At 48.6% G+C, this 27205-nt stretch overlaps 1 protein-coding gene across 3 annotated transcripts in view; it reads left to right on the plus strand.

Annotated features, from left to right (window-relative positions):
• Positions 1 to 27205, plus strand: part of RAD18 (RAD18 E3 ubiquitin protein ligase) — a 1168890-nt gene that overhangs the window by 150078 nt on the left and 991607 nt on the right. For all 3 annotated transcript variants that reach the window (XM_069643474.1, XM_069643473.1, XM_069643475.1), the window contains one exon: positions 20958 to 21028. In XM_069643474.1, coding sequence (XP_069499575.1) covers positions 20958 to 21028 — 71 coding nt within the window. The remainder of the gene's footprint in view (positions 1 to 20957; positions 21029 to 27205) is intronic.

Genomic DNA, 27205 nt, shown 5'->3' on the forward strand with positions numbered 1-27205 from the left:
ACCAGTACGTGTGGTCTTCAGGCCCCCCTGTCTTAGCCCTGTTGCAGGTGGCTTCCTGCTGCGTGAGGCTGCTCAGTATACTCAGGCGGCTCGCTTCCGTCTCACGCCCCCGCCCCCGGATGATGCTGGTCAGATGCAGGCTGTGTTGGGTTCTTGCCATGGGCAGTTCCCCCTCTGGGCGCTCCCTCGTCCCCCGCACCTATTTTGTGTCCTGGGGAGCTCTGACCTCTGGGGGGGCAGTTGATGATCCTTTCAGGGTGCCTGGGGACGTGGACCACCCCAGGAGGTTAGTCTTCCCATCCTGTTTGTGGTGATGTAGACCCTCTGCCCGAGATGACCCGAGGACAAGCGCTTATGCAGCCCGCTCAAGTTCCTCTGCCAACACTGACATGGACATCATCTCTGCTGCAGTGCCTCTGCAAGTGTCTAATAGTCCCCACAAGCGCTTATGCTGCCCACTCAAGTTCTCCTGCCATCACTAACATGGACATCATCTCTGCTGCAGTGCCTCTACAAGCGTCTAATAGTCCCCTCAAGCGCTTATGCTGCCCACTCAAGTTCTCCTGCCATCACTAACATGGACATCATCTCTGCTGCAGTGCCTCTACAAGCGTCTAATAGTCCCCTCAAGCGCTTATGCTGCCCACTCAAGTTCTCCTGCCTGATGTTTCTTGGTGTGCCGGTCCGGGGCGCTGTTTGTTGCACCTGGGTAAGGTTATGGTTGTTTCCAGGGGGCTGGCCAGCGTTGAGGAGGACTTCGCCTGGGCCCAGACTATGCCGTGTGATGGGGGGGGGTCTCTGGGCCCCCAATGGGAGCCTTGGTGCCTTTTGTCCTCCCGCAGCCCCCTCCTTACTTGTCAGCGGCGCTCCTCTCCCCTCAGCTCAAGGGGACCGTGCGCGCTCCTGCAGCGGCAGCTCTCCGCCTCCACGGCCTCAGGCCGCGCCCTCCTCCGCTTCAGATGGTGTCCCGCGGCGAAGGCTGGTGGGTGGGGGGCGGAGGGACCGCAGGGGCCCAGGCCCGCGGCGGCGGCGTTCGGCGGAGTCCGCCCCTCCAGGGGCCGGCCAGCTGCAGGATTGTTTCCACCACGGGGGGAGGAGCCGAGGCCCACAGCAGCGCCAAGGCAGGCAGCCGCAGGGTGATTTTGCTGAGAGGGACCGCCGGCGGGGCCACAGGAGGCCTCACCGCCCACCCTGTCCCCGGGGCAGCGTGTCCCTCCCCTCTCTTGGCCCGGCCACCCGCGGCAGTCGGGGAGCGATTTTGGCGTGCTGGACGGGTGCTGCAGTGTGGGACGCTCTCCGCAGCTCGGATAACGCACTCCGGCGCCCGCTGCTAGGTTCACTCGGTCCGGCTGCGAGCGTGTCGTCCCCCTACACGGTTCTGTAGTTCAGGATTTGCTGGGGGGGCTTCGTGGGGGTGCTATAGTCTCCGTTGGATCTCCCGCTCGGATGGAGCTCGGAGGAGTGCTCGTATATTGCCTAAAGTGTGTTTTAAATAAATAATTAAATACTTTTTATACAAAGCTCTGGTCAGTGTTTGTTTGCTCTGTGTTTTTAGCCCTATTGTGTATACTCTATATACTGCCCTACTCTTCTTGAGAGAAGTCTGAGTGCTCAACCACAGCTACCAGGTAAATATGGGTGGTGCAGACTGCTACCAATTGGGTTTACTGCTTGCTCCTGTAGTCTTAATCTTTTTGCAGTGTTCCCCAAGGGAACTGCACAGGATTCTGCTTAACGTGTACCCCGCCAGATCCATCAGAGGGGAGAAGACACTGGAGATTCAAACCTGGATCCCTACAAGACCAGGTATTTGCTGACAAACTCTGCTCTGAGATCATCTCCTTCCTCAAACTCAACCAAGGCTCAGTGACATCGGCCGGAACCCTGTGGGAATCCTTGAAATGCTACGTCAGAGGGATCTGTCTGACCAAAGAACAGGGCATTCTCAAACTCATAAAACGCGAAATGGCATTGAGCGAGACCCGACTGAAGGAGCTTGAGCACCTAAAGACCACAGCACCAGAACCACACGTGTTGGCATCATTGAAGAAAAAGCTCGACAACTTCAGAGCAATTGCAGACTGCAAACTAAAATTCTTATCACATGGCCACTGTATCCGCCAATACAGAGAAGGGCAGAAACCGGGCGCCATCTTCGCGAGATTGATAGCACTAGAAAACACAGAGCAAATCCGAAACCTTCAGGGCACCCTTGTACATACAGACAAGGAAATAGCTGAAACATTCTGCGCCTTCTACCAAAACTTATACAAGAACAACTTCACCGCCACTCAAGAGGAACTAAAGCAATATCTGGCAGATATAGAACTGGACTGGGTTGACACAACTCTGAGAGAACCCCTAAACCTACCCATCACACAAGAGGAAATCCTCCAGGCCATTAAAGACCTACCAAACACCAAAGCACCCGGCCCACAGGCGAGTTCTATAAAGCATTCACTCCAATCCTTGCACTGCTACTGCGGCAGGTTTTCAAGGAGGCAACCGAAATTGGCTCACTACCCCCAACCCTTAGCGAAGCGAATGTGATACTACTTCACAAAGCCAACAAACCCCCCGAAGAGTGCGGCTCATACAGACCGATCTCATTGATCAACCTCGACAACAAAATATTAGCTAAGATCCTGGCCTCCAGGCTTACTCCCCTGATACCCGCGCTGGTACTCGCAGACCAGGCCGGATCTATACCAAGCCGCAATACAACATTCGGCATCAGACGTATGTTTGGAGTCATGGAGGCTCTAGATTCCTCGCAGCAAGCAGCAGCGGTCCTCCTAGACGCCGAAAAGGCTTTCGACTCCATTGAATGGCCCTTCCTCTTCGAGGTCCTCCAACGAATGGCTCTCGGCAAACGATTCATCCAGTTGACTGCCCTCCTGTATAACCAACCCAACTCTCAAATATCTCTGGGGAAAACCAGGTCAACAGCAACTGACATTCAGCAAGGAACTAGGCAAGGGTGTCCTCTATCCGCCGTGCTCTTCGCGCTAGTAATGGAGCCCCTAGCCTCCGACCTTCGAGCCAGACACATACAGAGGCCTCACCTTCGGCCCCCACAAGCTAATAATTTCTTTGCATGCAGATGACATCGTCCTCTACATTCGAGACCCGGCAATAAATCTGAACCCCGTAATTCGTGACATAATCAAATTCGGAAACTTCTCCGGCCTAAAAATCAACCACAGCAATTCAATTATATTCCTACTAATCCCCGAGACCCAAGAAATTTCCAGATGACTACCCAAGAATTTCCAGATGATTACGGCTTCAAGTGGGACCACACAAACGTCCGGTACTTAGGCATCCAAATGGCCAGGGACCACCAAACCCTCTTTCAAGACAACTATGGTAGAGTAATACAAACACTCCAAGGGAAAGTCGACAGATGGAAGTCGCTGGCACTCACCCTCTGGGGCCGAGTGTCGTTGGTGAAGATGGCGATACTCCCCAAACTCCTCTACCTCTTCGTAAACCTCCCCCTACTAGTACCACAGGAACAACTACATTGCTTGCGGAGCCTAGTCCTAGAACTCCTATGGGCAGGCAAGCCAGCCAGAATTGCATATACATCACTAATCCAACCGGTTAAGAAGGGCAGCATGGCACTCCCCGTATTTGAACGTTGTTACTGGGCGGCCAAAGCCCAATTCTTAGGCCACTGGTACGCCATACAATTCGTACGGCCCCACGTCCAGCTAGAGCGAGCTCTCGCATCTCCTTTCCTACTCAGAGCAGTTATTTTTGGCCAAACGCACACTCCACACAACACCCTAAACACAGTCCTCTCCACTATAGCAAAAATGTGACTTTCAGACTAGGTTCTCCCCTCTCCTGCCAATACAATTAATTCCTGGAATTCCCCTAACCACAGAGAAAGTGTACTTAAACCGGGTCGACAAACTAAATCTAAAAACCATGGGTGACCTCTTTACCGAGGGGACCTTTCTCACTCCCCAACAGGCCAATAACCGCGGAGCTACCACCGCCCTTGACACATTTATCTATTTTCGCCTCAGACACGCCTTCCAAGCCACACTACCCTCGTTCCCGCAACAGCCTGCTACTTGGCAGCTACTACACAGAGTTATCCAGTCACGGGGAAGGTAAACTAGTGTTGTTGCTGTACAAAACACTGCTAACAGAAACATCCCTGAATCCAATAACACCCAAGGTGAGATGGGAAAGGTCCCTCCAAGTGACATTTCCAGATGAAGAATGGGACTACATCCTGGCACAAACCCAAAAGCTATCACTAAACACAAGGTAAGAAACTAATACACCTAAAATTCATCCATCAAGCGTACCATACCCCCGCCAGGACACATCACTACCACCCTTCAACTCTCCCGTCATGTGGTTGCTGTGGTGCCCAGTCGGCGGACTTTATCCATCTCGCCTGGTTCTGTCCAACCATCAAATACTTCTGGGAAACAATACTCGAAAAGACAGCCGCAATCATAGGTGTACATATAGAATCCGACCCCAAGACCACACGCTTGGGACTCACCAAACACTTCCCCCCAACCCCCCAATGCACGAAAATTGGGAGGGCTGCTGCTGGCGCGCAGGGGGATCGCAGTGTAATGGGGGAAGGGTCCCACACCGACCATACAGCAGTGGTTGAAAGACATATCCTACTGCCAGGACACGGAATCAAACTTTATCAGACTATTAGCCCTACACGCACGGCCCGCCAACATCTGGGGCCCCTACATCGCCTATTCGATGTCCACCGGAAATAGTGACTCCTCACGGGAAGCATCCCCAGAACCCCAACAAAATAACCCAGGCACTTAGCCCAATCAGTGATCGTCGACGAACTGATAATGACTATCAAATCCATGCATAGTTGCAGCCGCAGGGATCGGTGAGGGAAGGTTTACAGGGCACGTGTTACTTCCATGTTTCTTTACATTGTAACTTCCTTGTTTACTGTATAACCAGTTGAAAATACCAAAAATAAGGTTTAAAAAAAAAAAACATTTGGAGCTGAGGGCAATCAGACTAGCGGTGAAGGCCATTCTGCCTTCTGTAATGAGAAAGAATGTCCTGATAATGACGGGGACAACACAGTGGTCATGTACTACCTCAACAAGAGAAGAGGTGTAGGGTCTCTACCACTATGCAGAGAGGCAATGCAGCTCTGGTTTTGGGCAATTCAAGAAGGTATCGGGGTAATAATGTCCCCATACATAATGTCGCTAGGAAAAGCCACTGGCGACATTATATATGGTAATATTATGTACAATGGGGACGGGTTGCAGGGATGTCCCCTGCTCCCCTTTTAAAAAAAAAATATAGAAATTCAGAGGTTGCAGGGGTGTACCCCGCATGTTCAATGTAATAATGTCACTGCAAAAACGGCAACATTTTTGTCAGGAGACATTTTTGCGGGGACATTATTACATGGAACCTTCAAGAAGGAATCTCCCTAGCAGCAGTTCACCTAGCTGGAGAGATCACGGCGGCGGGCGCTCTGAACAAGTAGAGCACAGTCTCCAATGAGTGGGAACTAACTCCGGAAGTCCTTCAGGAGATCTTCGCCCTTTGGGGAACCCCTCAGGTAGATCTGTTTGCGTCCATTGTCAACCAGAAGCGAGGTGTTCTGCTCCAGGCAATTTCCTCAGAGAGAAGCTCTAGGGGATGCGTTCGTAGCAGACTGGGCATTCTGACTCCTGCACGCATTTCCTCTAGTCCAAGTCATTCCTCAAGTCATCAGGAGGTTGAGAAAGTTCAGAAAATCCATGATCCTAATTGCTCCGGATTGGGCCCGGAGGACGTGGTACCCAGATCTTCTGGACATGTCCATCTGACCACCAATTAGTCTTCCACAAAGAGAGGACATGTCGGGTTCTCCATCCAGAGGTCAAGACCCTTAACCTTCATGAATGGTTTCTGAGAGGTTGAGATACAATGATCAGGACCTCCTGGAAGATGTGATGGATATTTTACTTTCGGCCCTAAGGCCAGCAACAAAGTCTCTGTATCACTGCTATTTAAATACGTTCTGCAGCTGGTCCAGAGAAACGAATGTGGATCCTTTTCAATGCAGCACACCTATTGTGTTGTCATTCCTACTGGATATAGCTAATCTGGGGCTCCAGATTGGCACTGTCAATGGTTACTTGGCGGTGCTTTCTATTTTTAAGCGCACTTCGGAAGAAACGTCTTACTTTAGGATGCAACTAATTATTCAATTTTTAAAGGGACTCACAAATGTGTTCCCTCGAGTCCCATTTATGGTCTCTGTTAAGAATTTAAAACTAGTATTAAAGTTACTCATGTGTGCTTCTTTTGATCCTCTTCACTCTTGCGCAGTGAGGATACTGACCCTGAAAACAATCCTGTTAACGGGTTTAACATCCGCCCGCAGGATGAGCGAATTACAAGCCTTATCATGCAAGTCACCCTTGGTAACCTTTTACAAAGACAAAGTTGTCTTGAGAGTTAAACCTAACTTTCTACCGAAAGTGATTTCTGATAGTCATATTTCACAAGAAATTGTATTTCCAACTTTTTACCCTCCTCCACACCCTACTAAGGAGGAAAATGGACTGTACAGACTAGACCCTAAAAGAGCTCTGAGTTTCTATATCTCACGTCTTGCTAAACTAAGGCAGGATGACCAACTTTTTGTTGTTACACCACGCATAATTTGGGTCTGGCAGTTCCTAAGCCGACGTTATCTGGTGGATAATTCTGTATCACAGAATGTTAAAGACTGGCGGGGAAGGAATCCCTGGTAGTTTTACAAGCTCACTCCACAAGGGTCATGGCTTGTTTGATTGTTTTAATATTTAAAATGCGTGCCAGACCCAAGGGTATCAGGGCACAATAGACATAAAGAGGGTTGTTCAGCTTAGGTTACAATTCTGTACAAGATCATACATATTATACAAGGAGTTATAGACAGTGTGTACAGAATACAGGCATAAGACAGACAAGTTACATGCTGCGGTGAGCATCGTAGACAGTATTTACAGTATGTACAGGCGGTTCAGGAGTTGCATTGTATGTATAGAGGTCAGAGGTCGTTTTCCTTGATCCAATGGATGAGGTTGGACTTAAAGCGTGGGTAGGGTAGGTCTTCCCTCAGGAGCGGAGGGAGGGACTTCCAGTATTGGGCAGCTTTGACCGGGAAGCTGCTTCCACCAGTCTTTGTACGTTTAAACCTAGGCACCATTGGGAGGTTTGCGTTAGCAGATCTCGTGGGACGGTTGGAGGGTTGTCTCGTGAATCTGGCTATGAGGTATACTTAGGTCAGCTCTCAAGGCATTGTTTTGTAGAATCTGAATCTTATTCGTAATGTATTTGTTACTCCCTACGTATAGGGCATTACAATAATCCAGTTTGGATAAGACAAGGGCTCTTCCTAGGGTAATGCAGTTGTTGGGGGATAGGAAGGGCTTAGCTGCTCTGATTAGCTTACAGTTGTAAGCAGTAGATGAGGCCATGGAATTGACTTGTTTTTGGAAGGTTAGCGTGGAATCAAGGTAGAATCCTAGAGTTTTGACCTCCTTGGCTACTGTAATGTTGTTGTCATCTATTTAGAAATTACAGTAGTTGTGCCCTAGTTTATTAAGGTTTGCAGGGGTGCCGAGGATGAGAAGTTCCGTTTTGTCATCATTCAGGCATAGACCATGAGAGGCCATCCATACCTATCTAACTAAATTGTTCACCCCCTATGTAACCAGCGCCACAATGCTCCCGAGCTGTTGCGCGCTTTACAAATCCGAATAAATAATAATAATCCATGCCTGGATGATTAGGTACACTCTATTCACAAAGGCCAAATCCTTGTTGTAATCGCCCGTCAACGGGATGAGGATCTGTGTATCATCAGCATAATTTGTGGAGGTGATACCCAGGCCGTCTGGATCCTCATAAAGGGGCTTTGTGAAGATGTTGTACAGGGTAGGGGACACACAGCAGCCCTTGGCCACACCACAGGTAATGGGTATGGGGTCAGCTGCTGCTGAGGGTGAGAAGACGCGCATTGTTCTATTGTCGAGAAATTATTGGATCCAGCCTATCGCTTCTTGTGAGAAGTGGGCGGCAGAGTCCAAATGGCTGCATAGGATCTTATGGTACACAAGGTCGAATGCCGCTGAGAGATCAAGCAGCAGCAGTAGTGATGCTTTACCGTTGTCTCTCAGTGCGTCTATTTGTGCCTTAAGGTCAATGAGTGCAGTTTCAGTTCTGTGTTGTGGTCTGAGGCCTGACTGACGTACTCCTAAAAGGTGGTTGAGTTCCAGATATTGTTGGATTTGGGTGTATGCCACTTATCAAGAATTTTAAGCAGGAACCGGACTGTGGTGATGGGGCGGTAGTTTGTGGGAACAGACGGGTCAAGTGTTTGTTTTTAAGTAGTCGGAAGACCCAGGGCTGTTTCAGGTTGTTGGGTCTGGTGCCAGTGGGGAAGGAGGCATTTATAAGTTTGGAGAATAATGGGGAGATGTCACGTGCAGCATCTTTTATGATTTAGGCTGGGCAGGGGTCGCCGTGGCAGTTCGCAGGTTTGAGGGTAAGGATGACTTTTTCTACTATAGGATAGAAACCTTTTTGAAATTGAATCAGGGTATGGGTGGATTGGGTGGCGGAAAAGGCTGGGGTAGAGCGCAGGGGTTTTAACAGGCTTAGGGGCAAGGAGGAGAGTTTCTTTTTTGTTGTTGATCTTAGCTTGGAGGGTCGCTACCTTATTGGATAGGGCACTCTGAATACCAGTGCACCATCTTTTGTCCTTGAGGCAAGTGTTTGGGGCGTGGATGGCCATTTCTATCTCTTTGAGGATAGTGAACAATTCTTTGGTACTTTAATTAGCTTGAGTAATACGCAGATTGTATGATGATTGTTTGGCAAGCATCATTTCTTTTTTGAAGAGAGTGGCTATTTTGCTAAGGTTGTTTTTGTTAGTGTCAGAGGGATCTTGTCTCCAGATTGGTTCACTTTTGCATTTTTCTAATCTGATTGCTTTCAAGTGGGGGGTGAACCAGGTGTTCACATGCTTTTTGGGTTTGCTCTTTCTGATTTTAAGTGGTGCAATGGCGTCTAAGGAAGAGAACATTACTATATTGTACTCCTATACCAAGATAAAAGGATCTGTGTTGTCAGGAAGTTCAGATTAGGCAGGATCAGGGGAGTTTGTTTTTCAGCTGTGATATTTCTTTTATTTCTGGTTGGAATGGCAGGAGCTATGCTATTAGCAGGTAGAGGAGGTGTAGCCTCTGCAGAGAAGGAGATGAAACGGTGGTCTGACCAAAGCTGTGATGTTATGGAGATAATGGAAGTCTGGCAGTTATACTCTGCTATCCAATCGTGGGTTTACCTTTGGTGTGGGTCGCGCCTGTTACTTTTTGGGTGAACCCTAGTTCCTCGAGGGAGTTGTTGATATGCGTAGCGTTATGATCTAATGGGTCATTGTAACCTAAGTTAAGATCTCCTAAGAAAAGGCATTGTGAGGCCTTTTTGAGGTTGTCAGATAAAATATTAATAAGGTCTTCTTCGAAGGAGCCTAAGAGGCCAGGAGGTCTGTATATAAGGTGGATAGATGGGGTCTGGGTGTCGGAGATAGTCAACTTGGCGGTGAGGGTTTCACAAGAGTCTACATTTTGTGGCGAGGTGAGTCTCAAAGCTAGGCACGTTTTGGCAATAATAGCAAGGCCTCTGCCTCGGGATTTAGTGCTATCTATTCTAAGGAGAGTATAATCCTCAGGAATGGCTAGCATGATTGCTGGGCCTGCTGCTGCATGAAGCCAGGATTCGGTTATGCCGAGAAAGTCCATTTTTTCTGTCTGGAGTAAGTCTATTTCTGTGGCATGGGGCACCATGGAGCGGGCATTTATTAGTGCACCTTTTTATGCTTGCCTGAGTGGGTTCCAAAGGTGGCATCTGGGTCTTACGGTGGTGCTTCGGGTGGATGTTGAGGTCTCGGATGATCCGGCTGTTAAGCTGGAGAGGATGCTGGGTGTTGATGGCATTGTGAGTGTGCGTTGTAGTATTGGGCTGAGGGCCCCTCAAAGTTCTAGTGGTGGTGTTTATGGGAATGAGTGAGGTTTTAGCTAAGGGTTTGTACATTTTGGGGAGTCTGACACGGAGTTTAAGGTTTCTCTGGAGGAGACTGCATGGTTTAGTGTCCACATTAGTCTGACTCAAAGGTATGTTGTAGAGGCTTGCAGGAGTTGCTGACGGCCGGGTGTTTGTTATAGTAAGGTTTAGTATGCTAATTAGGTATAGGATGGTCCTCAATAGGATAGTATAGATCATTGCCAAATACATGATTTGCCAGTAAGGTTGGTATATGGTGGCAAATGTGGTGTTCAGGACGGATGAAGGGTGTCTATGCAAAGGTGTAGGGATGGGGTAGCAATGAGTGAAACATAGTGAGGCAGATTGAATATGCAATACGGATATGAAGTGGAAATGCAGTTCTCCAGCATTGGATCTTTCATGGATTCACATGCTTAGAATATTCCCCGTCGTCAGACTGGGACCCCTCGGTACACATATATAGCCTTTTCCAATAGGAAAACTTCCGACACTTTTGTGTCCTATCTACGTCCTTTTAGGACCCGCCTACGCATGCTCCGTAGGCCGTCCCCGTATAAGAGGCCCGCCCCCGCGGTTCCCCTTCAGATTTCAACCGTCTCCAAAGTAGTGGGATCTCCTCGTGTTGTCTTACTATTTTGTACAAGGTTGCATTACTTTTGAGTAAAGAAAATGTCCTCCGTGTCAGGAAAGGTGCTGTTCCGTCCATGCGCGACGTGCGGCTTGAAAAAAGTTTACGAGGGGGACGGACATATGGATTGTATATATTGCCTGCACCCTCATCATTCGGCAGATAACTGCGACATATGCAAAGGGTTTTCTCAAAAAACCCTCAAAGACCGGAGTCGGCGACTGGTGGCATGGCTGAATGATGGAGCGGGGGCATACCCCCCTTCGGTGGTAGGCTCCACACAATCGGCGAAAACATCACGCCGCGCTACCTCGTCGGAACCACCGGCGAAGAAATCTCGACCGACGGAAAAAGAGTCATCTGGAAGTCACTCCACTAGAGACTCCTCGTCAAAGAAATCATCTTCATCAAAAAAGCATGAAAAGGAAAGGAAATCCTCCTCGGGCGATCATCATAGATCGACCACGAGTCGAGAGTCGAGTAAAAGCAAGCCAAGTGTGGAAAAGGCGGGACCGCCAAAACCACCTGCTAAGTCACCGTCGTCGACGGCGGTCCAGTCATCGGCCTCCACCCTGCCACTTACGCAGGTGGCATCCGCCGTCCCACCGACAACGGCGTCGACGATGTCCTCGTCAACGTGGGTCCTACAGGAGGCCTGAAGTTTTTGATCCGATCCCTCCGGATACTTTACTACAAGAACAGGCTGTGTTGCTGTCCTCGGAGGACGAGAACGAGAGAATAGCTGGCCCAGCAGACCTAGGGCTACGAGTGGCTGACAAGTCGTCGACGAGGGGATTCGTTATACCGGCTACCCCTCTTCTCAATCCTCAATCTGTTTTGTCGTTGGAAATTCTGTCCACGCTTCAGTCTTTGTTACAGTCGTTGGACCAGAGACTACCTCAGGCAAACCTACCACAGTCACCCGTCGACGAGCCGGGCCCGTCCCGTCAGCCGACGCACCTACGCAGGGGAGCCATGTCGGATATCTCATCATCCCCTTCCAGGGATCCAACCTGGGAGTCAGAGGTGGAGTTGGAAACCCCTAGAAGCCCAGCTCACCCGTCCCCTCCGGACGACATTGCGTCATTCCATTCTATGATGGAAAAGGCATGCAAAGAATTTGGTTTGTCCCAGGAAGAACAGAAAAAGGACTGTTTTTTGTTCGACCACATGGGTAAGAGAAGGAGGTCTGTGTTCTCGATACCAATACTAGACCATGTGTGGAAGGAGGGGTTGCAGACAATGCGTCACCCGTTTTCAGAGCCGGCAGTGAAAGGACGCCTGGAAAAAAAGTTTAAGGCTCCAGAGTCTACCCCCAAGTGTTTATCCTCCCAACCAACGCCAGACTCGGTGGTGTCGGCGGCAGCGGCGAGGAAGGCGAAGGCCCAGCACAAGTGCATGACTCCGCCTGAGAACGAAGCGAGACGCCAAGATGCCTTTGGCAAAAAAGTGCTATCCGTGGGAGCGACCACAGTAAAGGCCGCAAACTCTCTGGCAATTGTTGCCAGATACGATAGGGAGATGTGGCACAGGCTAGCTCCGTTGCTTGATCATCTTCAGGAAGAGCATAGGAAGGCAGCGATGTTACTCGTCCGAGAAGGTGAGGAAGCCTCAAATCACGCAATAAACATCGCGGTGGACCTCGCTGAGTCAGGCCTCAAGCAAGTCAATAATGGGGTTGTATTACGTCGACAGTCATGGCTTAAGTGTACCTACTTCAGGCCAGAAGTACAATACAAAGTTTTAGATATGGCCTTTGAGGGAGACCTTCTTTTCGGTGAGAAGGTGGACGAAGCCCTAAAGGGAATGAAAGAGGACTCGGACACGGCACGTTCATTGGGTGCCCTCCAGAGTGGCAGAAACTACAAGTCTTTTCGTCCCCTTAGAGGGGCTTCAGGTAATTCAAGATTCTCTGCGTCTGGAGACAGATCCTTTGGCAGATCACCTTACCCCTCCCAGGGATACAGACGTGCCTCCCAAACGACAAACCGTCGCCGGAACTTCCAGACTTCCAGGAAAAGACCATCATATCCGTCGTCGTCGAGAGACAAGCAAAATAAAGATCAGCAGTGACATACAACACACCGTTCTGGGGGGAAGAGTTTCAGCATATGTCGACGAATGGGAACGAATAACGACGGATCAATGGGTGCTGGATACTATAAGAAACGGACACTCTCTACAATTCAAACACAGCCCTCCGCAAATTCCACCTGCGTTCACCGCTCATTCCCATCTGAAGATACTGCAACAAGAGGTAACACTCATGTTAGCAAAGGGCGTGATAGAATTAGTTCCAACATCACAGAGAGGTCAAGGAGTCTACTCAAGATATTTCGTCGTAAAAAAGCCGAACGGCAAATGACGTCCCATTTTAGACTTATGCGATCTCAACAAGTCTTTAAAGAGCCTAAAATTCAAGATGCTCACTCTGCAGGAAGTGATCCGCGCCGTTCAAGAGGGGGATTTTCTAGCGTCCCTGGATTTACAGGACGCGTATTTCCATATTCCAATGTGTCGGAAACACAGGAAATTCCTAAGATTTGTAATAGGGCGGACTCACTACCAATTCACGGTTCTTCCCTTTGGGCTCAAGACCTCCCCCAGAACGTTCACAAAATGCCTGGCTCCAGTAGCGGCCTGGCTAAGGAAGCAAGGCCACCATGTATACCCATACCTCGACGACTGGCTGGTAAGGGGATCCTCCCCAGCGTCGACCAACACAAGTTTACAAGCCACCATGCAGCTTCTACAACAGCTGGGATTCGCCATAAACTTCGAAAAATCCTCTCTGCGGCCATCGAGATTGCTGGTATTCCTGGGGGCACAGTTCGAGACCCAGTTAGGGCTAGTGAAACCTTCTCTCGACAGAACCTCAAGACTCAATCAACAAGCATGCCGACTACGGCGAAACACCAAAATCTCAGTGAGAAAATACGTTTCGGTCCTAGGGGCCATGGCATCCTGCATCCATCTGGTGGAAAACTGTCGCCTATTCATGAGGCCAGTCCAGGAATTCCTCGCGGACCGATGGACCGCAGGCTCAAGGATCGTGGTCAGACAAGATAACCATCGACGACGACAAGCTGCTTCGGACCCTTCAGTGGTGGCAAAGTTCCCACAATCTGAACAACGGTGTACCCCTACAGGAGCCGGAGTTTCAGCGAACCATAGTCACGGATGCGTCCCTAACCGGATGGGGAGCTCACATGGGTGCTCTCCAAACGCAAGGTCGCTGGTCTCCAACGGAGTCACTCCTACACATAAACGTGTTAGAGCTTAGAGCAGTACGATGGGCCTTGAAGGCATTCCTACCACACATCAAGGGTTCGCGAGTACGAATACTGACCGACAATACAACGGCCATGTTTTATCTGAGGAAACAAGGAGGGACGCGATCAAGAACTCTTTCCATAGAAGCCCAGAAAACATGGCATTGGGCATTAAAGCACGAAATTTCCATCGTGGCTCATCACCTTCCAGGAGTGAGGAACTCCCAAGCAGACTCCCTCAGCAGAAGCATGGCCCAGATACACGAGTGGGAAATGGACACAGTTCACCTGATGAAAGTGTTCGAGAAATGGGGTCACCCCCCTCTGGACGCCTTCGCGACCAAAGACAACAAGAAATGCGAGCAATTCGCAAGCAGATGGCCACAAGAGCGCTCCAGGGGGGAGGCATTCTCCTTCCCATGGACGGACATGTTCCTCTATGCTTTTCCCCCGTTCCCCCTCATACGGAGGACAATACAGTGGATACGCAGATGCAATTGCCGGGTAATTCTAGTGACACCATACTGGCCAAGGCAACCGTGGTTCTCCGACCTGCTTCACCTGTCGCTGGAGCATCGCATTGGGTTTCCGAAAGTCCCGAACCTACTATCCCTGGACAAAGGCACGGTGTGGCATCACGACCCGGACAGTCTCAACCTTACAGCCTGGCTCCTGACTTTTCGGAGTTCGGTGCTTTAGACGTTTCGGAGGATTGTCAAAAAATTCTGCAGGCGGCTAGAGCCCCTTCTACAAACAAATCCTACTCCTATAAGTGACAGAGGTTCTGTGATTGGTGTAGAGGACAACCGGGCCTACAACCGTTGTCGGTGACGCCGGAACAAGTTCTACCTTACCTGCTCCTCTTGGCGGAGAGGGGATTATCCTTCACATCGATAAAGGTGCACCTGGCGGCCATCTCGAGGTTCACAAGGAAAAGGCAGTCGTCTCCTCTATTTAGCCACAGACTTGTAAAACACTTCATGAGGGGTTTATTTCGAGCTTTTCCCCCGGAAAAACGTTTCCCCCCGACTTGGAGTCTCAACACAGTGTTGGCAGGCTTAATGAAACCGCCTTTTGAGCCCATGGCCACGTCCGACATAAAATTAATTTCGTGGAAGTTGGCATTCTTGATTGCTATCACATCAGCTAGAAGAATCTCGGAACTGCAAGCGCTGGTCGTAGACCCGCCATACCTAAGATTCTTTAAGGACAAAGTAGTCCTTGCAACTAATCCTATGTTCGTCCCAAAAGTTCCGACAGTGTATCACAAACACTCGTCCATTGTTCTCCCTACTTTCTTCGCCACACCATCATCGGCAGCAGAAAAAGCTCTTCATACCTGGACGTTAAGAGGGCTCTGAAATTTTACCTACATCGTACACAGCAACTCAGGTCTACTAGACAACTGTTCGTCGCATATGGTCCGTCGACGAGAGGAAAAGCAATCTCTAAATAAGGATTGGCTCGATGGGTCTCATCGACGATTGCGTTTTGTCACTCTAAGGCCGGAAGGCCACTGCAAGGACATCCTAGAGCCCATTCTACAAGATCGATGTCCTCCTCAACAGCTTTTTGGGCAGGAATTCCTTCGCGGACATATGCAAAGCTGCGGCATGGTCAGTGCCCCACACGTTTACCCGCCACTACTGCCTTGCCAGGCAGCATACGGACGAGGTGCAGATGGGAAGAGCTGTCCTGCGCCATCTGTTTCAGTAAGGTAAGCTCCACGCTGTGGAGAATCTGTTGTCTACCTTTTTAATGACAGTATATTTTATGTAGGTAAGGTTATATGAGTTAACTTATTCCTACTGTACATATGCATTGTGTAGTATGGTGAGGGTATATTACATTACATTCTCACCGCCGTCTCAAGTGTTACTGCTATACAATCTATTCTAAGCATGTGAATCCATGAAAGATCCAATGCTGGAGAAGGGAATAGTTTCTTACCTGTAACTCCATTTCTCCAGCATTGGTATCTTTCATGGATTCACATGCGCCCGCCAACCTCCCCGGAATGTAATGTATTTGATTGATAAGTTTAACCCTTCCTACTTTGGAGGGGCCGAAATCTGAAGGGGAACCGCGGGGGCGGGCCTCTTATACGGGGATGGCCTACGGAGCATGCGTAGGCGGGTCCTAAAAGGACGTAGATAGGACACAAAAGTGTCAGAAGTTTTCCTATTGGAAAAGGCTATATATGTGTACCGAGGGGTCCCAGTCTGACGACGGGGAATATTCTAAGCATGTGAATCCATGAAAGATACCAATGCTGGAGAAATGGAGTTACAGGTAAGAAACTATTCCCGTTCAGGGTATATTTGCAGGGTAAAGGCAGTAGAGCAGTACGGTAGCTGGCAAAATCAGATAGTCAGGGCGTATACAGAGACAACTCATTAAAGCAATGAGGTAATGGGCACAATCAGGTAGTTGGGGTGGCAGGCAGTATAGAGGGACAGCTCCCTGAAGCAATAAGGTAATAGGCACAATCTGGTAGCTGGGGCGGCAAGCAGTATGCAGAGGCAACTTGCAGTAGCACAATACGGCAATAAGTGCAGTCGGATAGTTAGGGCTGTAGCTAATCAGAATGGTTAGGACTGGCTGGCACAGTGTGATAGCAGGTGTAAGTTGCCATTGTACAAAAGGTAAATTAACATGGTGTACCAATTTAGAGAGATATGGTACATTGATGCATAGTTGTAGCGGCGAACAGCTTGTGTGCGCAATTTGTAAATACATGCAGTATCCTGCCTAGCAAAGAGGGGTGCTGATTCAGGACATATGTGTGGCAGCCACTTGTTCATCTGTTCATACCTTCACAAATTACTATTGCCTGGACTGAATTTGGAAAGGATGTCTTGCACTTCTTTCATGACAAACACTGAAATGTATTATCTTTTCTGAAAATTCTTACACGATCCATTCGAAGAATCAATTACTTGCCCCATGTAACATTCTTCTTCCGACTGGGTGTTTCTCCCACATATTTCTCATCACCCCTCCGGTCCTACCCCGCAGTAGAATTCTCGCGCATTAAACCATCCATTCCTTGAGCGTCTGATCTCATTTGACTAAACTAATGCCTGTTATCTTGTGGGAAGAAGACAAAAAAACAGAACTGAAGTAATGGGCGCTGTGCGTGCTATTTATGCTATCAATGACGTCAACCTCGAGACGAAGGCCCTCTGCTGAAAAGAAATTCAGAATCTGCTGATGCTGGAAAGGAGATATTTTAAGATGAGGAATACGTGGGAGGAACATCCAGTCGAAAGAACGTTACCAGGGGTCCGTTGTTCTTCTTGAGCAATATGGCAGAAAATATTGCAAAACCTGTGGCCCAATTTGCTGTTTTTTCTACAAAAATGTTTCTTTACTTTCCCTCCCCTCCCCTTTTTGATCCTTGGACTCCTACCCTCCTGAAATTCAGCAGGGAAAAAATGTCAATGTACTTGACCTTCCAAATGCTTTTCTTCATGTCCTGTGACACATGCCATGTGAGCATACCTACCTGCCTGCGCTGGGGTGGAGGCGACCACTGCCTTCCCACCCTCGATAAACTGCCTGCTGCACCTGCTGTGGCCCTATTTGTGCCGCAGACAATCCATCACCTCCAGGACCTCTTAATACCACAGACAGGTTCACACCCGATGCACATGCTCCCACCGGGACTACGACAGCTGAACCTAATGCGGCCCCAGATCCCATAGAAGCACCCAGCGGGGCCTGGCCCTGCACAGCCGCAGTGAAGACAGACACAAGTGATCACAGTCCAACAGTGTTTATTGAACTTCGTTGGGTTAGTAGAACGCCTATCTCAACCTATATCTAAAATTGGGAGCAAGCTACGACCATCAAATAATAACGCAGTCCTAATGGAGTCTGTCAAAATGAAAGGGCCTATACTAATAAACCTATTGCCAATCCTTATGCTAAATGGTGTAGGATAACAATGTATGCAAAAGAAAAGTGTTCAAAAAATGATGACAGGATAGTTGAGCAGTTAGCTTCCCTTCCCCACGTTTTCAGCATGGGGCAAGGCAGCACGTGCGGTTTTCACACACACTCTGGCTTCTTGGCCATGAGGTATCAGTTCATCACATAGTAATTCGGGCCTTCCGCCAAAGTTTTTATCACAATGACAGTCTCTTATTGCAGCGGGCCTGATGTAACGAACAAAACACAAATGTTATTTTCCTTTGTCAGGGTTTTCACTTTCATAAATTCAGGACTGGTCTCCCTCCTTCAGGCGCGGACCATGGATCCCCCTCATCCAGCATCAAATCCTCTTTTCCACAATGTTCACAATTTGGTCTCCCTCGTTCGCACTCGTACCAATAACAGAATCGAAGACTTTTGAATGTGTGATGGGTTTTGCTTAAACCGTCGCATGACCACTTTGATTCACTGCAAACCATTTACACTTCACATCAATCTTCTGCTTTGGTTTCTTTTGTCAGGATACCATACAGAGACCTTTGACTGAGCACATTCACAGTGCCGGACCACTCTGTCAATGGTATTTTATCTTTCCTTCTAATGTTCAAATATTCTCCAGCAAATTTTGCTTTACTCGCGTCTTTCATCACACGTATTTAACAATTTTTGTTCCAGTGCTCTTTTTACAATGTTGCCGCTTGCAACATTGACTTCAACACAGACCGGTCTCCCCAACTCAACCGGCTGTAGTGTTCTCTGTCGCTTCTTTGTTCTTGGAGCCAAGGATGATACTTCGCGTCTGCTGCTCCTCTCCGCCTTAGTCAGTTACGCATGATGACACTCTGTATCTGACACACAATGCAGGTTTCTTCAGCTTGGTTTCCTGGTTTTATGTTTTCTGCCTTGAAGATATCTTGAAAGTAACGGCTCCGTGCCAAAAAGGTCAAGGGTGTTGTCCCTCTCACGAACCTCTCGTGCCTGGCCGTCTTTCTCCCCTCGTTCAGCTGCCGACTCGAAACTGCTGTACCTTTGTGTGTGTTGCCTCGCTCCGAGTGTATTCTGGTGCTTTGTCTTTTATCACTGTGGGGAAGTGTAATTGAAGTCAGGTGTGAGTGATTGTCGATAATTGCATGACCATAGTATTAGGAGATGTTGGGTACAGGGATCGGTGTGTGAGCCTGTTTTCTCCCAGAGCGGGCTGTCCGTGCAAAAGTGTTAGTGCAGGAAAAGGTGGGCGGGTGAGTTGCGTTTCTAAATATCCCATCTGGTAGGATGGGGTAAAGGTGTTACAGGGAAGATGGGAATTCCGCATCTTACCATCCAGTGTCCTACTTCCACTCACCCAGGACCCCTCACCCAGGTGATCCTCCCACACTGGTCCACCCCCAGTGTCTGGATCCAAAGGCGATGGCAATGGCCTGCCCACCTGAGAGAAAGATCTGCAGGGACTAGTGGGTGAGAACCCTCCTAGGTTTATCACACCTGCCGGGTCGACCGTGGCTTCTACCGTAGCAACCTGACCCCCATGTGTCACCCTGACAGTCGTAGCTGTCTGAGGATGCTTGACCGGGCTTCCCCCAAACTCGCCTGGGACTGGGACCAAGCCTGATGCTGTGGCACCCCTAGCCATTCCCTATAATTGCCCCCAAAAGGCTATCCTACTCCTCTTCCCGGGAGACCAGGCAGGGGAGCCCCCCAACTGTATCCCACACCCTTCCAGTTGCTCATTTCCCCAAGGGCTATTCTGCATTATGCCACCCATCCCCCAATGCCATCCATTCAGTCGGACACCGGAGGGGTGGAGTTGTGCTCCCACCATGTCCAGTTGAACTGCGCCAGGCCTGCTTGTGCCTGGCCCAGCCCATTCTCCTGTGCCCCTACAATTTCTTCTGGTGGAGCGTTTGTAGACATGGAGACAAGGACAACATATAGATCCTTCCCCTGCAACAAAGCAATTGGTGCCGCCAACTTCCTGGGATCCATGTTGCCCACTACACCGTGTTTGCCTTTAAGCAAAAAAAACAAGATCCCTGCTCTGCTGTGCTTTCAAAAGATTCCAGTGGGAACCGTAATTGCCTTTAAACAAAAAACAAAGCCTTACTGCCCCGCTTGCTAATCTTGTTCGGCAACCGTGTTTGCCTCCAGCTGCCTTAAAAATACAATCGGCGTAACCCAGCGTGGCCGTGGTAGAAACAGTGCACCTGTGGTGCTGAGCGCACACCACGTTCCCCTTCCCAGTCACCAACAACCTTGTACATGTTTTGCTCACTAATAGCACGCCCCCACCGCTGCCCCGGAACAACACACTACATTCTTGCCACTCAATGTGTTTTTGTATGCACAGACCTTTCGTAAACCCGCTCCGTAGCTCTGCCACGCCCGTTATCCCTACTCTGCCCCCAATCCATCAGCTTCTATCTCGGGACCTGACACCACTGGGTTACCCCTGACTCATTCTGGCCCCCCCTGCCCTCCAGTAACCTTACCTCAATGCGTACCTCTCCGGCCCGAAAGCAAAACCACAGACTCGATATCCCTTCAACGATTCCTTTCTCCACCCAGAGGAAAGCAGGCAGCAAGGCGACGAGGCAGCCGACGAAGGCAGCAGACGAAGATCTGGAACGAAAAAGCAAGACTAGGCTAGGGGTCCAGATTGCGCGAGTCCAGGTGGCAGGAGCATGATGGCACAAATCCCCAGAGGTGCGAGGCAGAGAATCGTGCCCTCCTCGACCTCTGGACCCCTTTTGAGGGATTTACGCACTGCCGCTCCTCCCCCACACCTCCTCGACATCCCTCCCTTACTCCTGCTGGGCCTGAGCCAGCGAAGCCGGCCGGCCACCCGCTGGCAGAACCAGTTTACTCGAGTGTCCAATGGGTGCCACTCCAGCTCCCGGCCCACCCCACCCAGCATCCCCGCAATGGGCAGGTCCTTTGCATTTGTTTGATTTGATTGGGAGCAGTGAATGCAAAACCTGGATTTGTAACATTTTCCTATGGATTTGGATTTTGATACAATTGATTTCAATCTGTTATCTCTCTTGTCATCTTTCCAGGCTGTGGTGGAACCGGATCTAAGAAATAATAGAGTATTGGATGAACTGGTGAAGAACTTTAATTCTGCAAGGTATGTCAAATAATGCCCAATTTAGACCTGTTTTGAGTATCGACTTTGAAGAGAAATGTTGCAAACCCTGTAAATAAATGTGCCAAATTTCTGTGACTGTATAGTAGTGAGATATAGATCGTGCTTAAGCTGAGGTTCAAAGCATAGAAAAAGATTTTCTTGGTTTTGATGGATTACAAATGTATTGTCATAGTTATTGCTATCGGCCCAAAAATATGTGCTCTGAGGTCTGAAATGGATAATATGACAAGCAGGCCTGGCATAATATGCCTGGTCAGCCTATCACTTCTTACGGGTATTACCCCGCCGTCTGTTTATTTTTTCCAGAGATTTCCATTTGAGAGGACCAATATCGTATGACCCACCTGTATCCTCTGACTCTCCTGGCTCTTCTATGTTAACCAAGTTTGGAATGAGGAGCAAGGGTTTAAAGGCATTAATAAATAAATGTAATTTCAATCAGAAATGTACATTGAGGAGCTAGTCCCCTCAGATGTTGTCTTCACCACATTTATTGACAAAATATATTTTGCTCACATAGGTTGAAGACCCAGATCAGGCAAAGTAAAAGGGGGAGGATGTCTGTAGAAGATATTACGACTATATTGGGGAAGATTAAAATAAAGAACCAAGTCGAAATGGGCAACCTCCTTAGTGTGATCAAATATTTGATGAGCCATTTGCAAAGTTTCTTTGCAAGCTTTATAAATGCCTATTTGAGAAAGGGGAGCTGTGTGAAACAATGAGGATGCATGGTTTACCCTCATACGCAAACCTGACCATGATCACAAGTTATGTACAACTACTGCCACGTTTCGCTCATAAAGGTTGATGTAAGCTCTTAGCAGAGTTCAGCGCGACTATGCTGGATGGATATTTTACCTAAATAAATATGATTTTGAAAACTGGTCTCACAGCCTCCTCATGATGTTTTTGAAAGATGGCACTGAAGTCTCAATCTTTTTAAGGTATGTTGAGCGCATTATTTGCCCAGATCCTTCCTGTGGACAGTGGTCTAGGTATATCAATTGACAGCTGGATTTAAATCAAACACGTAAGACTGTCCGAGCTACATCCAGAGGAAGTTGCATTCCAACCAGCGAAAGAGAAGGTTTCAATGGTGATGCGAGTGACTACTGCAAGATTCAACTATATTAAGCTCTCCCAACGCATAACTTACTGAAGAGAAAAGATGCCAATTCTGTAACTGATCGCTTAAAGAGACAACAAATCTAATCCGTACTGATGGTTCTTTCCACGGGGACTCACTTTCTGGATTGAGGGCAATCAAAAAGAATATCATTGGTCCGAGAAGGATTTTGAGCTACTTGGAATAGAAGGTGAAACATCTGCCCCACTCTGGCATAACTCTAATTTGCACAAATGAAAGGTCATTGGACTTGTGTAGGTGGTAGAAGAGGGAAACAAAATAATAAAAGGTAAGTGAAGTTGTAGTGAAAGATGATGATATTTTTGTTGTGATCTATCTTTTGGGTGAGGATGAAGTGCACTTTTTTAGCTTTTCGTAAGTGCCCTTTATTGAGGGGTGGCATGCACACCATCTTGTTTATTCTACTTAAAGAATTGATGAAGCATAACATATAACCTGCTTATGTTGTGTTCTGTTGCTGGATAGGGAAAGAATGCGAAATTGCTGGGACAACTGCAGGAGAAACTCTTGTTCATGCAGTATGAGCGAAGACTATAGTATGCAATTTGTATGATCATTCACACTAAAGGTTCAGCATGTTCAGCTTCTTTTGGGATGGAGACGGACACTCAGAATTGTTTGAACTCCTTTTATTAAGTAAAGAAACACAACCAAGTATAAGCAAATGCAGCAGAATCACTAAGCATTGCAGATATTGCTCCATATCGAATTCACAATCATTTGGCCTGGCCATACATGATCACCCGTGCCCCCGCCCCTCCTTCTCCCGAAACATCCCATAGCCAGTACAGACATTTTCTTAAGATTTACTGCTTCACCACTTCCAAATCTTACTCTGGCATTGACATGCAAAACCCTGTCCTAGACAGACAGAAGTCTAAAAGGTTCTTGTCACAATGTCCTGTAATGTAAACTAAGTCTGTCATACAGAAAACCTACTCCAGTGTGGATTCAGACCCTACCATTTTTAAACTCAAGGCAATGTAACAGAAACACAGGAAAGTCTATTTTTCCCAACAAAGGAATGGGGACTGACCTCTGACCCCCGTGTGTTCTCTTTTAGTCACGACTAACGTGGTTTCTGGGACCTGGTCAGAGTTCTAGTATCTAGTAAACTCTGCTGGTATTTGCAAGGCAGATTTCGTGTCGGTCAGCAGTGATGTCGATTCTGCTGGGCAACGTTGGGGCACTCTTTGGCCTTCCCCCTCTTTGGCAATCGTCTCAGGCTTTGTTTCGAGTTCCACTTCTCGTTTTGGCAGATTTGGTGGCTGCTTACTGGCAACAGTTTCTTTCGTTTCTGGGACCGCTGTCTCTTTCCGGTCATCAGTGTCAGGCAAGTCTATCAGTGCAGTTGGAATCTTCTTGGCATGGGTGGCATGGATCCACGACTTCCTTCCATCCACCCGTAATGCCGTCTGCGTCGCCAATAGTACTTGATAGGGCCCGCGCCACCTGGGTGCTAACGATGACTTTCTTTCAAAAAATGTTAGCAGCACCCAGTCAACTGGCTCCAGCACGTGCCCCAGACCGGTGTATCTCACTGGTAATGCCTCCTGCACCTGCTGATGAATCAAACGCAATTTCTGCATTAAAAGGCCACAATAAGTACTAAGCACGGGATGATCTACCTCACTAAGTCGTTTTGGCTGTGGTGCGCACCATACATTTGCCGGCCTCCCCATTACGATATCGTACGGGGAGAGCCCAGTTTTAGCCTGTACCGACGTACGCATGCATAATAGTGCTATTGGTAATGCATCCACCCAACTCAACTTGCTCCCCGCACAAATCTTGCTAATCTTTGATTTAAGAATCCTGTTGTGCCTCTCCACAAGACCGGCAGAACTCGGATGCCTTGAACTATGGAATCTCTTATCAATCTGAAGACCAGCACATATCTGTAACACCACTGCGCCCACAAAATGTGGTCCATTATCGGACCATAGGACACGGGGCAAACCAAATCTGGAAAAATACTCCTTAAGCATTACTTTTGCCGTGCTCATTGCTGTGCAGTCCTTCAAGGGATATGCCTCCACCCACTTACTGAATGCACAGATCACCACCAAGACTGATTTTAAGTTTTGGCATCTCTCCATCTCTATGAAATCAAAAGGGATCACCTCAAATGGCATAGAGGGTGGGCCAAAACTGCCTGTTGGAGTCACTGTTCCCTTTCCTACATTGTGTTGCAAACATGGATACAGTTCTGCACCAACCTCTATGCATTCTTTTTTGTTTACATTCTGCCATACTGTAGAAAGGTGCTGTATTATCTTTTTCGCACAGCTGTGAGTAGGGCTGTGGGCCATTGTGACCATTGCAGTCACATACAAATTTGGCAACATCCAGTTTCTAGTTCCCTTGTCCACCCAACAACCCTCCAGATCCAACTCAGCAGATCCCTCTGCCCACCCCTTTATTTCATCGGCCGTAGCTTCGGCCTGCATTTCTTTGACAGTGGCAACTCCATTTTCTATCATACAGGGTACTTCCTTTGTCTGAACCGTCATCATTTTGGTATTTAAATCAGTGGCAGTTTGTTTCGCAATTCTGTCTCCAAACGCGTTTCCCTCTCCTACTTTGCATGTTACCTTTTTGTGTGCCTCGCATTTCACTATGGCTATGCGCTTTGGAAGCGTGAGTGCAGACAGCAATTGCACAATCAAAGGGCCATGCTGAATTCTGGCGCCATGTGATGTCAAAAACCCTCTCTCAGCCCAGAGTCGACCAAAGTTATGAACCACTCCAAAAGCATACTGACTATCAGTATATATATTCACATTCAAATTTTCAGAAATCTCGCAGGCTCTGGTTAATCCTATTATCTCTGCGGCTTGTGCCGAATTGTAGGGAATTCCATGGGCGTAGGACATGGAGGGGACAGAGGGGACAAATCCCTCCCACAATTTTAAATGGGGGGGATGTAATGTCATTTATCCCCCCCAGAATATGTGTTTGGTGTGTCGTGCAGGGATCTGTTTTTGAAGTGGGGCAAGGGGCTGCTTACTATGTAAGCTGCCCTCTCCCCCCTTGCCCCCAAAGCATGGGGGCAGATGGATGATCAGAAAAGATTTTATTTTAAAACGTAGTTTTGGGTGGAGTGGGTGCGGGTGGGATCACTAGCCACCAGGGATTTTTGCAAGGGGGGTGGCCCTCGCCCCCCCACCTTAAGTGGATGGGGGCACCTTATGTAGCCCTCCCTAGGGGCAGATTTCTGCCCCTAGGAAGGGATACATGAGATGCCCTCCATCCATTTGGGGTGTGGTGGAGAGGTCAATGCAAATATTGGCAGAGCCTCCCCTCCCAAGCCTGGCACAGTACGTTTTGACCCCTCCCTGGGGGCAGATGGCCACACACATGTGCCCATCTGCCCCTAGGGAAGGGCAAAACAAATATATATATATATATATTACAACTTGTTTTGGGTGGGGGCGGGGGTGCCCACTAGACCACCAGGATTTTTTGTGTTTGAAAGGGGGTTGGCCCACCCTAAGTGGATGAGGGGGCACCTTATGTAGCCCTCCCTGGCGGCAGATTTCTGCCCCTAGGAAGGGGTACATGAGATGCCCCAACCTTTTGGGGTGAGGGCAGAGGCCACTGCAAATATTGCCAGAGCCACCAAACCCCCAAGCCTGGGGCAGTACGTTTTGCCACCCCCCTGGGGGCAGATGGCCACACAGCCACACACATGTGCCCATCTGCCCCTAGGAAAGGGGCAAAACAATAATAAAACAAATTATAACTTATTTTGGGTGGTTGTGGGGGACCACTGAACCACCATGGATGTTTTTAGTGGAAAGGGGGGTGCCCACAGGTGTCTTTTTTTTTTTTTGGAAATGCATGGGGTTCTTTGTTTTCCTTGGTGGCTTCGACACCCTGGTTTTCCACATGAGCACAATCTGCTTTGCCGAAAGGCTTGGGACGAAAACGATACCTCACATGTGTGGGTGCACCTACCTGGGCGCAAATGGAAAAGGCTAACCCACTGGTAACCCGAAGCCTTTCGGCAGAGCAGATTTTTCTCATGTGGACAACATAAAGATTTGGGCCTAGGGTGTCGAAGCCACCAAGGAAAACAGGGAACCCCGTGCATTTCCAAAAAGAGGACACCCGTGAGAATCCAGAGGTCTGACTTGCGCGAATCACCCCAGAATGTATTACCCACAATCCCCGGCAAAGTCTGAAATTTGGAGAAAAAAACAACAGTTTTCAGACATTTCCCTCTTGCCACCCACCGAAACACGCCGCCAACACCACATTCCTACCTTCCCGCATTCCCACAGGTGTCCAGACATAAACGGTACCTCACGTGTGGGTGCGCCAACCTGGGCGCAAAGGGAAAAGGCTAAACCACTGGTAACCCCCAAAGGGTTTGGGGAGGCAACCTACAGATTTGGGCCTAGGGTGTCGAAGTCACGAAGGAAAACAGGGTAACCCATACATTTCCGAAAAGAAGACACCTGTGGGAATCCACAGAGGTCTGACCTGCGTGAATCGCACCAGAATATATTACCCACAATCCCAGACAAAGTAAAAATGTAGTTTTTTCCACCTAATTTCAGACTTTGTCAGGGATTGTGGGTCATAAACTATGGGGCGATTCATGCAAGTCAAACCTCTGTGGATTCCCACGGGTGTCTTCTTTTAGGAAATGCATGGGGTTCCCTGTTTTCCTTTGTGGTTTCGACACCCTAGGCCCAAATCTGTAGGTTGTCCACATGAGCAAAATTCCTGAAAATCTGCTGTGTGAAAAGACTTGGGGTTACCAGTGTTTTAGCTTTTTCCCTTTGCACCCAGGTTGGTGCGCCCACACATATGAGGAACCATTTTCATCGGGAAACCTGTGGGAAGGCGGGATGGTAGGCCATGTGTTGTTGGCTGTGTGTTTTGGTTGGTGACCAGAGTGAAATGTGTGGAAATTGTGGGTTTTTTTCTGTCATTTTCCCGAGTTGCCTGACCTGCGCAAATCACCCCTTCCTAAACTTGGATTATTGTCTACTTTT

Source organism: Ambystoma mexicanum, chromosome 2p (assembly GCF_040938575.1).
Source record: "Ambystoma mexicanum isolate Mex_15411 chromosome 2p, UKY_AmexF1_1, whole genome shotgun sequence".
NCBI lineage: Eukaryota > Metazoa > Chordata > Amphibia > Caudata > Ambystomatidae > Ambystoma > Ambystoma mexicanum.